General features: G+C 35.8%; 1 protein-coding gene across 8 annotated transcripts in view; it reads right to left on the bottom strand.

Annotated features, from left to right (window-relative positions):
- Positions 1-18,217, bottom strand: part of EYA4 (EYA transcriptional coactivator and phosphatase 4) — a 293,063-nt gene that overhangs the window by 55,814 nt on the left and 219,032 nt on the right. For all 8 annotated transcript variants that reach the window (XM_077144037.1, XM_077144033.1, XM_077144039.1 and 5 more), the window contains one exon: positions 8,517-8,641. In XM_077144037.1, coding sequence (XP_077000152.1) covers positions 8,517-8,641 — 125 coding nt within the window. The remainder of the gene's footprint in view (positions 1-8,516; positions 8,642-18,217) is intronic.

Here is an 18,217-nt window from a genome sequence, read left to right as displayed (position 1 = left end):
TCTGAGCAATGCACTGCTATGTACATCACAGCAGGAAGGTAACAGACTAAATTATTCACTACGTAACACCTCTTGAGTTTCCTGGTTGTCAGTGGAATGATATGGTTAAATCACTTAAAAGTAAGCAGAAAACCATGAAGCTTCTGAAACGCCAGCCAGCTATGGACATAAAGACAAAAAGACGAGTGTGGCCATAGCGTACTCACCAACCAAACAAATAAGCAATGTCACCCAGTTAGAAACGCAACTAACTAAATAGAGAAACATGCCGCAATGATTATGCTTTCTTTCCATGCAGGCAGAATTGACCACAGGTTCAGTGCGCTGTGGGTAAATTTAGTGTCCATAATTTAATAATGACAAGATTTGCTGAAAGACTCAGAGAGGAACTGAGAAGGTTGAAAAGAAGAAGTAAAGTAACTTAGAGAGTTAAGTTTGACCTAATTTTCAACAGCAACGATACTCTGAGGAACAGTGTATATTTGTGCAATAATAAATACTGAAATAAAGGCTGCTACTTTTCAGTAGTAATTTGTATAGCCATCTATATTAGGATTATACCTGATCAATAATGCATTAGTACAAAGTTATTTACTACTTTAAGATTATTTAATGTGCTAAACTATGTGAATTTAATCCTTAAAACAACCCTGGATCCACACATCACCACACCCATTTAACACATGAGCAACTGAAGTTTGGGTTTTAAGTCCTTGGCAGAAGATGGTTTTGAGCGGGATCTGAACTCAGGTCTTTGGTTCTAACCACCTTGATCCTTCCATGGGCTGCCTCCAGGTGAGAACATGGCTTATGGACATGCCAGTGACTCTCTTCCAAAAGGCTCAGAGAGTCATACAAATGGGGCTATCTTCCAGAAAGAGTAATTAGGAACACTTTAGTACAAATGAAAACTGTAAAATACTAGAATGGGCTATTAGAGTAGGTTTTCCATCTCTTCTTCATGATACATATAATTTAAAAGGCTACACAAAGCAGCAAATTTGTAAGTAGATAGTAATAACAGCAGATGCTTAAAAGGAGCTTAATGTGTGCTAGGCACTGTTCCATGTGCTTTTATAGGTATGAACAAATTTGCTCTTCACAGAAACCATCTGAGGTAGATCTACCAACATCTTCAATCTTCAGGGAGGAAACTGAGGTACAAAGAGGCTTAGTAACTTGCCTATGGCTACATATACTTAGTGAGAGCTGAAATGTGAGCCCACTTGGCTTCCAAACCCAAGCTCTTAACGATACTTCCTTTCAGGCAGCACCAACGAAACAAGAGCCCCTTTCATCTGTGTAAGGATAGTCCAGGGCACGCTCTAGATGCAGGTAAAACCTATTCCTTGCCCTGCAATGTCCACATTTGGCTTCTGCCATTTTTGACAGAAATATGCAGTCCAAAGTTTCAGCAAAACTGACATTAGAGACAGTTTCTCAGACCTTTCAAATTCTAACTGTAGCTAAGTTCTTTTATAAACATGTCCAGATGTATAAACAATGCTTATAAAATAGACCCATTAATACTAATGGTAATATATACTTCATCTGTGAGTTGGGTATATTGGAGGGGGGCAGTAGAGGAGATGCATTACGTGAGCTGTAGCTATCATGAAAAAACTGGTCTAGAAGCCAGACATGATCAGCTTTATCACTCCGGAATCCAACTCTGAAAATTTATTTCAATAAACTAAGTGTTGGTTTTGATGATAATTTTCTCAATTTGAAATGTTCACATGTTTAAAAGGAGAAGGAAAAAGAGGGAGAGATATCCATTTTGGTCTCATTCACTACACTGAAAGTGGCCCGCATTAAAATTTTAAAGGACGATGCTTAGCCAAAGAAAAGGAAGGGTCATTTTAATGAGGAAAAGCATCCCCAGGAGGTCAACGATGACAGGTATAGATGGCAAGATGTGTTCAGTGTACTAAAATGCATTGATTTTAAAGCAATAATTCAACAAAATGAATGCTAGCATTTGGGAGAAAGTTGTGCATATTAAGGCAAATTTATTTCTCACAAGCAGGTAAGAGTAGGAGAAAAAGGAAAAAGGGGAAGAACTCAATTATGCTAATACAGAAAATGGATGGCTTTCACACTAGTTGTGCATCAACAAATGTCTCTTGTGTCCAGGAAACATGTAAGGGTTCATTTGGCTTGAAATTTTTTAAAGAAAGATAATAATAAATAACTGATTTTTAGGGACAGAAAACTTAAAAAGAGAAGGGAAATGGATGGCCCTTTTATAATTAGTTGATTTGATAAAAGGATGTAAGAAAACAAAGAGTGCTAGTTTAATATTTATACAGCAAGTAGTTAGGATAAAGTAAATGTTATATAATAATGATAAAGTTTGAGAAATGGAAGCTATTTTTCCTAAAGCTCCAAATACATTGGAAATGTATTCCATTTTCTGTCTTGCTTTTACTTCTGCACTTTAAATTATATATATTACTTTTCTAGTGGTAGAAAACAATTTTCTTTCATTAAATATGTGTATTAAATATTAAGATGCTCATCAATAAAACAAATCTAGTCTTATCCTTTTTACTGTTTTCTAAAACTTGCAAAAATCCTCATTCCATATGATTATCATTGTATATTTATTGTGATATTCAGTCATATTTCTTTCTACTACATCTTGTTTTTCTTAAACTTAGCTGGAGGTTAAAACAGGTTTTTAGTTTACTTTCAGAACAGTGTCGAAAATCATTATTTGCTATAAAATGGAAACAATTCTATAGGAGGAAAATATCACAATTTTCAACTCTATTCAAACTTACAAATCAAATGTTTTGACTTCATAAGTAACAACCCTAATTTAATGTCCTAGGTAGAAAAGTTTCGTGGTTTTACTCTTCTACTGTTATGCCCAAAATAAGTGATTCAAAGTTTATTCCCCTAAAAGTGGGATAAAACAACAATATACAGGACTTTGCCAGGTCCATAACTTCAAGAAATACTTGAACTGCTATGGCCCCTCCCCACTAGTAATCTATTAGAAATTTGGATGCTTTTCAAACTGCCAAATAGTAAAAAGAAAACTGTTCAAAGTAACTGAAATATATGGAAATAACTGGAATTTCCATTTCATAGCTTTAAAAATAATTGAAATCTTTGGGCTGGGTCAAGGTTGTAGGTGGTTATGATTCAGTATTGGTGGAGGCACCTAGAACTTATGGTTTGGTGTTGGTGGGGGCACCTAGAACCCACGGTTTGGTGTTGGTGGGGGCACCTAGAATCCATGGTTCAGTGTTGGTGGGGGCACCTAGAACCCATGGTTTGGTGTGGTGGGGGCACCTAGAACCCATGGTTTAGTGTTGTGAAGGAACTGATTTCTTCTCTTTACAACCTAACTTTCATCCCCACTTCATAGCTGTATTGTCAAAGCAAATTTAACCTTATCATCTAGCCATATATTGTCTCCTTAAATTATCTTCAGAACTTAAGTACAATGTCAATGTTTTAATTTTTCTTGGGGAAAGCCAGTTCTATTATCTTAACTCAAAGTTCCCGTTCATTTGATGCCATATCAGGTTTAATCCTTCAAAAAGAAGGAGACTTGAGTACCTGACATTTTATATTTTTATCTTCAGAAATTTGCATTTAAATTGGTGTTCACTTTAGAGATTTTTATATGCAATTCCAATTCCGAACCACAAGACCACACATGGCAATTCTGACAGTTTAGATTCTACAAATAATTTCAAGCAGAATTAGATCAGGAGAGTTAGAATTTGTAGCTTAACACTAAAGCCTATGCTTTTTGTATTTTCCCAAATCAATATATTCACTCAAAAATTTTGGGACACAAAGTGTCTTTCATTCCTGAAAATTTTTAAAGTATTTAATTTTGTAAAATAATTTTATGAAGTAATTTTTATGACTTTCATTTTAAAAGGAAAATTTAAAAATAAAAATGTTAGAAGTACTGTTATATGTTAGTGGGTCGCTTCACTGCCAATACAAAATGTTTAGAAACAAATTTATTGAGTGTATATCAGTCATCTATATATTAACAATTTTAGAAAACTCTTTTTGATGGCGTATGGATTTAAAATAGAGAAAACATTATAAACCTGACCAGAATTTCTTATTTTGAGTCTCCCGAACCTTTTTTTTTGAGGTCTGGTTTTGATCTCCATGAGAATCAGTCTCTCCATGGCCTTTGTACCCACCTTGAACACAATATGGCACCCAGTATTTTCATGTCTGTTTCCCTCTGCTAGACTTTTTATCTCTGGATGGTCAGTATTGTGCTCTAAGGCATTTTGGGTTAACACTTCCCAGCACAGAGCTTGGCATATAATGGGCATGTGATGCATTTTTGTTAAGTAAGTGAAAAATTTACTCTTTTAGACCTTTTCCTAAGCACTCCCAAAGTATGTTTTTTTGTATAGAAGTTATAGTTAACCATGAATCCTGGTACCATTAAGCAAATCAGAATCACCCCTCTATATGGAAGTAACTTCCCTATGACTAACATGCGCTGTTATATGTGCATAACCTACAACACGATACATACATATCACAGATCAGGGTTGACAAACCATACCCAGCAGGCAAAATCGGGTTCATAGTCTGTTTTTGTATAGTCTGCAAGCTAAGAATTGCTTTCACCTTTTTAAACTGTTGAAACATAGCAAAAGAAGTATATTTCTGACACATGAATATACATGAAATTCAAATTTCAGTACTCATAAATGAAGTTTTGCTTGAATACAGTCACGGTCATTTATTTAGATACTGCCTAAGGCTGCTTTCGTGCTATCAGAGCAGAGCTAAATTATTACAACAGAGGCTACAGGGTCTGCAAAGCCTAAACCATCTACTATTGGGCCCTTTGTATAAAGGCTGCATTCTTCTATTTTGATCAATAGTTCTACCCTCTAACAATTTTACAAGTTAGAAAAAAATTCAGGTTCCAACACAAATCTGAAGATGTAATTACATAATTAGGATTAAGGCAATGAAACATTTTAAATTACTTTGAGGAATAATGCACAAGCCAGTATGGTAGTATCTTATGATAATGCTATCAACTTATTCATGATTTATACCATATTAATACACACTATATCATTAACATTTCCTTTTTTTAATAACTTATAGTTAATGGAATGATCTTGAAATGTCATTGAAATGGATCTCAGCTTTTGCCAAAAGTCTTTATTTTAATAATTTTACAGAGATATAATTCCAGGAAAAACATTCCAGCATTATAAAATAAAATAGTTTATTCTAAATGGGAGAGATATGTGCCAAATGTTAGTTTATATTATAAGAACCTGACATAAAAAGTCACCAAAATTGACTAAAATGTCATATAATTTTCCCAGTAGGATTCTACCATTAATAATCAAAGTATTCCTAACATTTTGCTGCTAAAATATTTGCATTCTTTGGTCAGTTTACACATTTCTAAAGGTAAAGAGTTTGGTATTGGACCATACTTTGGAGGATCTTTTTTAAAACAATGCATGTTTCCATTTCTATTTTTTTAAAAAATGTTGCCTGACTACTATTTATTGTTAATCAAAGGAAGATAAATATGCCAATATTTATTATCAGGAAATTTACATGCATTATCTCATTTAATTATTCATCTATCTCATTTAACTATCATTATTATCCTCCTTTTGTAGAAAGGAATCAAAGCTCAGAGAGGTGAAGAAACTTGTACAAGGTAACACAGCTGTTAAATGTAGAGCTAAATAAGCTTCACATCCCTGGTCCCCTGATGCACAAGTCTTCATTCATCCCATGTGAACCCTCAAGTCTTACTTAGCATTACCACTAAGAAACAGGAAAACGTGACTCCTAACAGTTAGGAAAATGAAGTAAATTATGAAATATCCTCCATTATCTTTTCACTGTTGTCAAGGTGTTTGTGTTACCTTAACACTACATTAGAACATGGAACAAACATAAACCAGTGAGCTAAAATGCTTTTTGTATCCTGAATGTTTGAAATAAATACCAAAGTTAGCCTATTTTGTGACATGTGAAACCTATATGGAATTTTAATTTCAGGGGCCCAAAACAAAGTTTTATTGGAACACACAGTCATGCTCATTCATTTACAAATTATCTATGGCTGTTTGGGGGCTTCAATAGTAGAGCTGAGTAGTTGAGACAGAAATGGTATGGCCTGCCAAGCCTGAAATATTTACTCTCTGGATCATTACAGAAAAAGCTCCTGCTTTAGAATGAAGAGGAACTTAAATGTTGAATGAGGACAACATATTTTTATGTATGGAAGGTATATTTTAAGCATGAAATTGAAAATAAAACAATAAAAATGTAAACTTGGGCACATGGAGTGTTCTCTGTTCAACTGGCCATTTTTGTCACTTCATGTGAGATGCACAAACGTTCAGCCAAATTACCTGTTCTGACTGCTTGCCTGCAACGCACACTTCCAATGGGTAGTGAGCAAATCTTTTTAATCTTAAAAAATGGGCATTTCCATAGTGGGGTTATGACTTCGTTTTTATTTTAGACAGCATAACAAATGTTTGATTTAGGAGAAAATTTTTAAAAACAAGACGTAGCTAATATCTATAGTTCAAAACACGTTAAGAGAGATTTCATGTTAATTTGTAATTCAAATGTATGACTTTTTCATAACTGAAACTTTTAAAATGAATGAAGTTTTGAATGTTAATGCTACTTTAAATACTTTAATTGGAACATTTATTCAAGTCAGCATACCATAGCAAATATCTTTTTGCCATGTGAAAAATTTAAGTTAAATTGCAAATGTCTATAGGCCATCAAGGTGATTCAGTTAATATGTTTACATGACCTGCTTCAACTTTTCTGATTGATATGACTGCTGTTTAGCTGAATTAACCACTTAATTACCTGATAAGCAGTTAGAAAACCAATTGATGCTCCCTTGTGTATGCAATTAATGAAAAATCTAAGAAAATAATACCATGGATATAAGGAATCCAAGATTAGAATGCCAACTGTTCAGAAAAACATAACTAATGATTTTCAAGAAATAACTAGAAGGCATATTCCGGTCTATTTTTTTTTTTCTCTATAAGTAGCAAGCGAAGGAGGATGCAAACATAGAACAGCAACAGAAAACAAACCAGAGGGCAAATTGCACACGCAAACACATGCAGTGTACCAGCAGCTCTCATACTTGTTGCAGAAGAGGGGATGTTGCAACTCAGTAACCAGTCTGCAGTGTTTAAAACAGTCATGTTGTCCCCTGAGAAGAGGAATAGCGTAAGGGTTCATTGTCTGAAGGGCTGCCGAGTGCACACAAATAATCTGCAAGGCTTTTTTTTTTCACTGCACTGTATGATGTTTACATTTTAGTTCATCAGATCTGTTTTAGTTCCGTTAAATATATGTACATGATGATTAGTGAACTTCAAGGTACCATCCCAGAGGGCTTCGGTTTTCAACTCTTATCGTTTGTACTGAGTGTAAGCTTTAAATGTAAATGTTCTTATTCCAGAAGATACCACTAAATAATCTTATGAACTTGCAATACTAAATTAATGAGCTGAAATTATATATGCATGTTTAGAGACAAATAAACACTATAAACAAGGAAATGTTAATCTACGAAGGGTTTGGTATAAAATGTTAAATACAGGCAACTTGCAATGCACAGAACTTTACAAAGAAAATTTTAGATTGCACGGTTATTTTAAAGTAAGTGGGAAGAGGTGTGTCGAATTCATTGGTATGCATTAAAAATGTAAGAGAAAATATGATGTGGCAAATGCTGATATCTAGTGATATGAATAGTTTACAAATTAAAACATATTTCAGATGATTTTTAGTTTACTAAATAAAACAACTGTATCTATAAAATTTCAAAATGCGTTTGAATAATTTAAAGTGCAGCTTATAAATAATTTATAATGTATATACACATATTCTGATATACATCAGGTTCTATTTTTTGGAAAGCTGAATGCATTTTATAATGACAATGGGAAAGAATATTTGAAATAATAACTGTTATCATTGCCATATTCCATATCAAAACTATGGGTTAACAAAATAAGGGAGTATCTGGGAAAAAAAGCAATTCCTCTTTTAAATACTTGTTGGGTGCTATTCCCTTTTAAAAGAAAATGCAGCAGATATGGATATTGTTCTATTCCCAAAAACATTTTTAAGGAAAACATATTCAAGAAAAATTTGGGGGTAGTCTTTTCTTTTACAAAATAAAATAAAACCTAAAAGTGACATTTTTTTGTTGTTGTTGTTAGAGAAGTGTATAAATCCTTTGGCTGCTTTCTCTAAATATTTTGCTAAAAGCCCTCAAAATGATGCTCAGGGCCATCTATCCTCTCTGAATGTTCCTAGTGCAGAGAAGAACAAAATCAACAAAACTATAACACCTTAATATTAATTACTTGGATGTAATGCTCTTTGTGCTACTGATAACAAGAAATTTATGTATTAGCAGATACCGAACAGGCAAAATAAAACTACTCATTGAGGTGTGATTCAAGTCATCTTCAAGGTGACCCACTTACCTCCAGTCCCATTGGCAGTGACCGATGTGCTGTTGAGATTAGATTTATCCACTTTGGAGCTACCAGGAGCATCACCACCTCCGACAAGAGCATGGGGACTGGCCAGGTCCTGCATTTCCATAGACCTATTAGAGCACAAAGTGGCAGAGCAAAAGTTGGAATCTCAGCAATTCTTTCTTAATAAATGAAAAGTTATTCTGTGGTACACATGCAATTTCATAAACTCTAGAATGGGAGACCCAAAGCTAAGACTTCTCTGTTAATCAGGTGAAAATGCTGGCCCATTATATAAATAAACAAACAAACGTTTCCATGGTAATTAAGTCTCATAATTTGCTCAATATTCGGAATCCTATAACTGTGCCATATAATAATATAAAGAATAAATGAGATTCTGTCACCCGCAAGTCAATAAGAATATCCACCTTCCTACACTGATCAATTCTGCTATACACATATAGAAATATTGAATAATGTTTACCTCCCCAAATCTCTCATCCCTCAACACCAATGAAGAAGAAATTTGTAGCCAGAAATAAAGCATAAACGCAAAGCCAGAGCAGAAGCTTTTAGCTGACACTGTTGTGCCAGGGGCCTGAAAAATGAGTCCAAGAGCTGGTGGCTGGATTTATGATACTTTTAATACCCATTCAAGGTTAAAAGACTTGGAATTATGTGTGTTCCTAAGAACATGGTGGAATTAAGACCCTAAATAATGACCAAAAAAAGGAGAAAAATAGAATTTCACAGTGACTCAAAGAAGCTATACACATTTCCACAGAGGTAGGCAAAAACACAGGATGAGCAAAAATTAAGTTTGTCACCAATGACCTGCACTACAAAAAGACATTAAAGCAAGATCTTCAGCTAAAAGAAATGATACAATATAGGAATGTGGATCTATAAGAAAGAATGAAGAAGAGGTGGGGCAAGATGGTGACGGAGGGAGGTGTGCAATATTTTAGAGCGATGGAGGGAGGTGTGCAATTTTTTAGAGCGATGGAGGGAGGTGTGCAATTTTTTACAGTGATGGAGGGAGGTGTGCAATTTTTTACAGTAATGGAGAGAGGTGTGCAATTTTTTACAGTGATGGAGGGAGGTGTGCAATTTTTTACAGCGATGGAGGGAGGTGTGCAATTTAGTTACTCCTCCAGGGTAGCTAGTAAATAGTCAAGAACTGTCTGGAACAGCTGTTTCGGGGGATTTTCGTGGCTGGAAACACATCATACAGCAATCTGGAACGGAGAAAGGGCTAAGATCACAGACAGAACTGTATGTGAAGTCTCTCAAACTGTGGAGACTGGTGCCCCTCCCCCACTGTCACAGTAAGTTGCTTTCAAGAAACTTTCCCATAGGAAAAAGAAGCAGTTTTTACTAGAAGCAAGGCAAGGAAAGCTTAAGCAAGCTTCCATTGTGGACTTAATTAACAAATTTAGACTGCTGAACACAAGCTTCAAGCACAGATAAACCTAGAGCAAGTATGAAAAGCAAGCATCCCAGTATAATCACATAGTTATGCATTCCACCACCACAATCTATATGAGAATATTTCCATTTCTTCCACAAAGAAAAAAGAAGAAAAAATAAAGGTCACTATCCAGAGAGAGGAGGTAGGGCTGATGGGAAGAAACAAATAAGCAAACAAACAAACAAACAGAGGCATATGGAATCTACTGAACTCAGAATATGGAAAAGGGTGGTGCAACAAGAAAAAGGCACGAAGAGCTGGGTATCAACTCCACCTTTCGAGTGGTGAACCCAGGGGGCTGGGGACAGGCCCTGAAAAGGATTTTTTAAAACTTTTTTAGCAGCCCATTAAAAAAAAAAATGTCTCAGCATTTTTCAGCTGTACTGACCCAGGCAAGGGTAGAGTTAAAGTCTGTGTGGGAGACAAAATAACTAAACAAGTGAAGGAAATAATTTCCTGAAGGGAATATCATCCCCAAGAAAAGGGGGGGTGGTGTCCAACAGAAGTGGCAGTTCTCATTCAGAGATATCAGAAACCAGAGGCTGGAAAACAAGCAGCTTAAACCTGCCTTCTACTTCAGCCTCTGTCTCAACTACACCGTGGCAGTGACATAATCTTCTGAGAATTACAGGCTCTTCCCTACTTTACACCACTGGGGAGCTGTGGGTTAACAAGAACCACCTTCTGGGCAGGACAGGAGAAGCACAGAGGCAAGAGGTGTCACAGGAAAGACGGGCAAACTGCTGGGTCTCATCTTCAGGGAAACTTGATGTTGGTTACACCTTCTTCCTGAGACCTGGGCCTGACTTGCCTGGGAAAATATGATTGAGGTCAATCAGATCTGGGGAGACCCTCCTCAAATAAAGGTTCCATATAGGCAGAGCAAGAACCGGAAAAACAAGAGCTGAAAAGTTCTGATGAGTTGAACAGAAGCTATGTTGGAAGTTCTAGAACTGAACTTCAAGGAGAAGGTAGAGAACAAAGTCAACAACCAGAAAACCCCAGGGAAAAGAGAGAGAATTACTCCCAACATAAAGTAATTAAGGAAATGAAATGCTTAGACATCAGCAAAAAATCACAACTTACACTAGGAGGGACTAGAAAGACATGGCCAATTCAAAGGAACAAACTAACACTTCAAATAAAATACAGGAGTTGAAACAACTAATTAAAGATGCTCAAACAGGTCTCCTAAATCAAATCACCAAGGTGAAGAAAAATATGGCAAAAGAGATGAAGGATATAAAGAAGATACTGTGTTACCATACAGAAGAACTCAAAACATTGAAAAAACAAAGGGCAGAGTTTATGAGAGTGAGAGGCACAATAGAAGAGATGAGAAACACAATGGAGACATAGATAATAGCAGATTTGAAGAGGGAGAAGCAAGAATTAGTGACTACAGACAGGATAGGACATTTGAAATCCTACACAAAAGGACAGATAGGGAAAAGAATGGAAAAATACCAGCAGTGTCTCTGGGAATTAAATGAACACATGACGTGAATGAATATACATGCTATGGCTGTTCTAGAAGGAGAAGAGAAAGGAAAAGGGGCAGAAAAATAATGGAGGAAACAATCACTGAAAATTTCCCAACTCTTATGAAAAGCATAAAATTATAGATCCAAGAAGTGTAGCATGCCCCAAACAGAAAAAATCCAAATAGAACTACTCCAAGACACTTTCTAAGCAGATTGTTAAATGTCAAAGACAAGCAGTAAAAGGAAAACAATCCATCACATACAAGGGAAGCTCAGTAAGACTACACAGATCTCTCAGCAGGAACCATGTAAACAAGAAGACAATGGTATGATATATTTAAGTCACTGAAAGTGGAAAACTGCCAACCAAGAATTCTTTACCCAGCAAAACTGTTCTTCAAAAATGAGGGCGAGTTTAAACTCACCTGCTCTACAAGAAATTCTAAAGGAAGTGCTACAGGCAAATAGGAAAAGATAGGGAGAGAGATTTGGAGAAGATCATAACAATGAAGACTATCAGGAAGGATAAAAAGAGAGAAATAAAAGATATGGCAAATTAAATCCAATAGACAAAAATGGTGGAAGTAATTAATGCCTTTACAGTAATGACATTAAATGTCAATGGATTAAATTCCCCCAATCAAAAGACTGGCAGGATAGATTAAAAAACAGAAACTATCTAAATGCTGTCTACAAGAGACTAACTTTAGAGCCAAGGAAAAAAACAGTTTGAAAGTGAAAGGTTGGCAAATGTATTTCATGCAAATGAAAACCAGAAAACAGCTATGATAGCTACACTAATAACAGACAAATTAGACTTTAGTTAATTAAAAGGACTATTCATCAAAAAAAAAAACCATAATCATAAATAAGTATGCACTGAGCCAGAGTGCCCACCTCTCCACCCCCAGCATGGGATATGACATTCATGGGTGATGTTTTCCCTTGTAGCATAAGGCATGGCTCCTAGGGGAAGAGTCTGGTCCTGGCACTATGGTATCAACAGTACCTTCTAGACAAAGAGGAGGAAAAGAGGTATAATAAAATAAGGCATCACTGGCCAAGAGAGATCAAGTGAAGTTGAGAGGCTATTCTGGAAGCATGTCTTATGCATGCTTCAGTTAAATAGTGCTGATCGCCATGACGTGCTAACTCCCAATCAGCATCACTCCTGTTCGCTCCTAAGAACAACCAGGACTCGAATTGAGACTCTATCAGGGTTTCATGCAGGAAGTTTGCTTTCCTAGAATCTATAATTCCAAGAGGGTTCCTAGGGCACATAAATCCTGAAACCCAGAAGGACCAGCCTTTCCAAGATTATCAATTAATTACATCCTCCTATCCTTTAGCATCGACATCCCTTCTCAACATCAAAAAGTAGGAATGGGCATTGCCCAAAGATCCCTATAGATTGGGAGAAAGATGAAAGGAAAAGGAGGAGGTACATAACAGAGATTATAGGATTAGGTAAATGAGTATGATTGCTGAATTGCTATATTAATAATTCTTCTAGCCTCCAGTATTTAGAAACAGCTAGAAGGAAAAATCTGAGATGGTGACAAACTCTGAGACCTGTTCTGTATCTACTGATTGAAGTGTGCTTTGAAATTTGTTGCTTTTTTCTTTCTTTGCTTTGTATATTATATTTTACAATTAAAAAAAAACATTAAAATAAAGGTTAAGGTGGATCACACCCACAGGAATGGAAAAAAAAAAAAAACTCAAAATGGATTAAGACCTAAACATTAGAACTAAGACCATAAAACTTTTAGAAGAAAACGTAGAGAAATATCTCAAAGATCTTGTGGTTTCCTAGACCTTACATCTAAAGCATGAGCAATGACAGAAGAAACAGATAAATGGGACCTCCTCAAAACTGAATACTTTCATGCATCAAAGGACACTATCAGGAAAGTAAGAAGACACACTACACAATAGAAGACAACATTTAGAAACCACATATCAAATAAGGGTTTAATGCCTGAAACCCAGAGGGACCAGAATATCCAAAGAGATTCTACAACACAGTGGTAATAAGACAACCCAATTAAAAAATGGGCAAAAGACATGGATAGATGCTTTTCCAGAAGAGGAAATACAAATGGCTAAAAGGCACATAAAAAGATGCTCAACTTCACTGCCCACTAGGGAAATGCAGATTCAATGCACAATGAAATATCTCACACCTACTAGAATGGCCATTATATATAAAACAAAAAAACAAAAACAGAAAACTACAAGTACTGAAGAGAATGTGGAAAAGGAGGGGTACTCATCCACTGTGAGTGGGAACGTAGAATGGTACTGCTCTGGAAGGCAGTTTGGCCATTCCTTAGGAAGCTAAGTATGGAATTGTGGAATGTTCCAGCAATCCTGTCACTAATTACGTTCTCAAAAGAACTGAAGGAAGGATCAAGAATGGACATTTGTACATTGGTCTTTACAGTGGTATTAGTCAAGATTGCTAATTGTCCATCAACAGATAAGTGGATAAGCAAACTGTGATATATATATTCAATGGAATATTACACAGCTATAAGACAATAAAATCATGAGGCACTTAACAATGTGGATGAACCCTGAGGACATTATGTTAAGCAAAATTAGCCAGAAACAAAAGGGCAAATACTCTACGGTCTCACTAATACGAACTAACTATAATGAACAAACTCTGAGAGTTAAAATTGAGAACTTTTACAATTGTACACATACAAGAAAGTTTTTACATGAGAGAGAACAGATGAGTGTAACCATCGCAAGGGGTTTTAAATCGGGATGATTTATTGAAAAAATACAATCAATGCAAACTAGGATCTATAGATAACAGTAACATTGTAATATTCTCTCATTAATTGTAACAAAGGCAGTATAACAAAGTTAAATGTCAATAAGAGGGGGATATACGCAAGGGTTATGGAATTCTTCTTGTTTTTCCTTATTATTATTTATTTTCAGTTCTATCAACTACTTTATTTTTATTTTTTCTTCTTTTTTTTGTAGAAGAAATGGAAATATTCTCCTATAGATTTTGGTGGTGGAATGCATAACTATGTGATTATACCAGGAGCCATTGATTGTTCACCTAATATGGATTGTATGGTGTGTGAATAAAACAGTTTAAAACATAAACAGAAAGTGACAAGTGCTGGAGAAGAAGTGGAGAGAGATACATAGTTATTCACTGTTGGCAGGGAAGTAGAACAGTGTAAACCCCCTGGAGGGCAGTGTTGCTCCCCAGGAGCCAACATATAGGATTGCTATGTCATCCTGAAACGTCATCATTTGGTCTATACTTGGAATAACTGAAAGTAGAAACATGGATAGATATTTGCACACTGGCATTTATGCAGCATTATTCATGATTTGCAATAGATGGAGGTGATCTGAGGGTACATCAGTGGATGAATGGAAGGGCGAACTGTAGTGTATAAATACAATGGAACATGTGTAAGAAAGGAATGAAGAAAGAATGAAGAAGGAATGAAGTTGTGAGGCATGCAACTAGGTGAATGAACTTTGAGGACGTTTCTGTCGAGAAAGGTAACCCAGAGATGAAAGGACAAATATTGTAAGGCCTCATGAAAATAAACTGACTATAAACCAAAAATGTTGAAACTTGAATTCGAGAACACAGGTTATCAGGAGATAGAATGGCAGAGATTGAAAAATCAACAATTAAAGAATATAGAATATCCAGTAAGGCTTCCTAGATGATAAGCTCTTACAGCAGTCACATCTATTCCTGAATTTTAATTGTTATTTCTAAATTTTGAGATGCTGAGTTCTTTGGGTATAACCTGGTAGTTCCTGGAACTTTGGGTATCTGTGTGACACCTGAGACTCAGAGTTGAGTCTGCAGCTTTGTAAATCAGCATTACTCCATACAGCAACTGTTAAAGAAGCCAAAAAAAGAGATCATATTTCAATTAGAGATATGAATGAAATGGTCTTGGTGAGGACTACAGTAAAAGATGGCATTGACTATAGTTTAAAATTTCAACTTCTGTGTGAGATCAAAGGAAGAGATTTTTATTTGATGCAAAATTTATATTTTCTGTAGCACACTATCTAATTTAACCTGTATGGTCAGTTTATTTAGGCAACATAATTACATGACACCTAGAATAAGGAACGCAATCTTGTTATTCTATACATGTTAATGTAATATCCTGATACACCCCAGAGTATTTTGGGCAGAAAATAGAAAACAGTATTTGTAAATGCTCCTTGAGGGACTGGGGAAAAATGTGGGGATATTAAACTTCCCTCTTAGGGAATTCCTGATATTCACACAAACATTGGCATCTGCCAAATTAATAAGCCAAGCCCTTGATCTTGGGACCTGATTTATGAAACTTATTCCTGCAAAGGAGAAGCTAAGCCTACTTATAATTATGCTGAAGAGTCACCCCCAGAGAAACTCTTTTGCTTTCAGATGTGGCCTCTTTCCCTAAGTCAACTCTGTACATAAACTCACTAATCTACTTGTTACGTGGGAAATGACTCCCGGGGGTATAAGACTCCCTGGCAATGTGGGACATGCCTCCCAGGGATGAGTCTGGTGTGCGGCTGAGAATGACTTCTTGACGAAAGGGGAAAAAGAAGTGATGCAAAACAAAGTTTCAATGGACTGTGAGATTTCAAATAGAGTCAAGAGGTCATTCTGGAAGTTATTCCTATGCATGATATAGATATTTGTTTTTTGTTTGTAGTGTATTAGAAAAGAAAATACCTGAAACTGTTGAACTGTAATCCAGTAGATTATATCTTGATGATGATTGTATAACTATATAGCTTTTATCATGTGACCATGTGATTGTGACAACCTTGAGACTGACACTCTATTTATTCAGTGTATGGGGATATAGTAATAAAATAATGACAATAAATTAAATAAAATATGGGAGGGATAAGAGATATAGGATGTTTGGGGTGTTCTTTTTCATTTTTATTTAAACATTTTTTTGGAGTAATGAGAACGTTCTAAAATTGTGGTGAAGAATTCACAACAATATGATGATACTGTGAGCCAATGATTGTACACTTTGGGTAGATTATTTGGTGTATGAATATTACTCATTAAAATTGCATTAAAAAAAGAGAATGAAGAGCACCAGAAATATAAAATATACCAGTAAATGTAAATGATTCTTTTTCTCTTAATTTCATTACAGCCAACTGACTGAAGCAAAATAATAACATTGCATAGTGAGATTTATAATATTGTATAGGGGTAAAATATATGATAACACAAAGGATGATAATGGTGTGTTCTAGTTTGCTAGCTGCCAGAATGCAATATACCAGAAATGGAATGGCTTTTAGAAAGGGGAATTTAATAAGTTGCAAGTTAATAGTTTTTAGGCTGTGGAAATGTCCCAAACAAAGCAAGTCTATAGAAATGTCCAATCTAAGGCATCCAGGTAAAGATACCTTGATTCGAGAAGGCTGATGGTGTTCAGGGTTTCTCTCTCAAGTGGAAAGGCACATAGTGAACATGGTCAGGATTTCTCTCTCGGCTGGAAGGGCATGTGGCAAACATGGCATCATCTGTTAGCTTCCTCTCCAGCTCCCTGGGAGGTGTTTTCCTTCTTCAGCTCCAATAGTCACTGGCTGGTGGACTCTGCTTCATGGTTCTGTGTCATTCTGTTGTGGCTATCTTGTGGCTCTGTCATTCTCTGCTCTCTCTGAATCTCCTGGCTTTCTCTCTTGTTGTTCTCTAGCTTTTTGCAAAGTTCTTCTTTTAAAGGATTCCAGTAAAACCAATCAAGACCCACCTGGAATAGGTGAAGACACATCTCCATCTAATCCAGTCTAACATCCACTCTTGAGTAAGTCACATCTCCATGGAGATAATCTAATTAAAGTTTTCAACATACAGTACTGAATAGGGATTTAAAAAACCGTTGCTCCCACAAAATGAGATTAGGATTAAAACATGGCTTTTCTAGGGTACATGAACCTTTTCAAACTGGCACAGGGTGCAATTACATTGTTTTAAAGTTCTTTCTTTTGGCATGAGGTAGTATAGAAAACTTGGGTAAGAGGTAAATTTAGGACACATAAAGTAATACCTAATATTTATCTTTAATGGAAATACAAGCCAGTATAACAAAAAGCCAATAGAATAACTGAAGTGAAATATTTGAAAATATTTGATTATCCCCATTGAAGCCATGAAAAGATAAAGAAGAAATGGGAAAAATAGAAAACATAGAGCAGGATGGCAGACTCAAATACAACCCTATCAATAATCCCACTAAATGCCAATGAAGTAAACAGTCCATGAGAAAGCAAAGACTGACAGAGTGGATAAAAAAGAAAGACCCAATTTTAAGGGGTCCATAAGAGAAGCACTTTGAATATGCGTAAACACTGATATCATGGTATGCGGTCCAGATTCTGTCCTCTAGGACTGAAGAATGAACCCCTTTTGCTGTGGTGGGTGTTACCTACCGGCCACTTTCAACTGAGTCCCTTTGGAGAACTTGCCTTCAACGAAAAAGGTTAACACTGAAGGTCAACATCTCTCCCAGTTCAATCCTGCTTCCTTCACCCCCAAAAGATGCAGATCCTGAAAGCACAATCCATAAAACTCCCAGCACAAAAATCTCCCATCTCAAAATGGCGATAATGAAAACAAGCTGAAGACAAAAGAATGGAGAATGATTTACCATGCAATTAATAAATTAAAAAAATGATTATGGCTATATTAACATCACACAAAATAAGCCTCAAGATGAAGAATG

The sequence above is a fragment of the Tamandua tetradactyla genome, chromosome 25 (genome assembly GCF_023851605.1).
Source record: "Tamandua tetradactyla isolate mTamTet1 chromosome 25, mTamTet1.pri, whole genome shotgun sequence".
Taxonomy (NCBI): domain Eukaryota; kingdom Metazoa; phylum Chordata; class Mammalia; order Pilosa; family Myrmecophagidae; genus Tamandua; species Tamandua tetradactyla.
The sequence above is the reverse complement of the archived record's forward strand: the minus strand, read 5'-3'. Positions and strand labels throughout refer to the sequence as shown.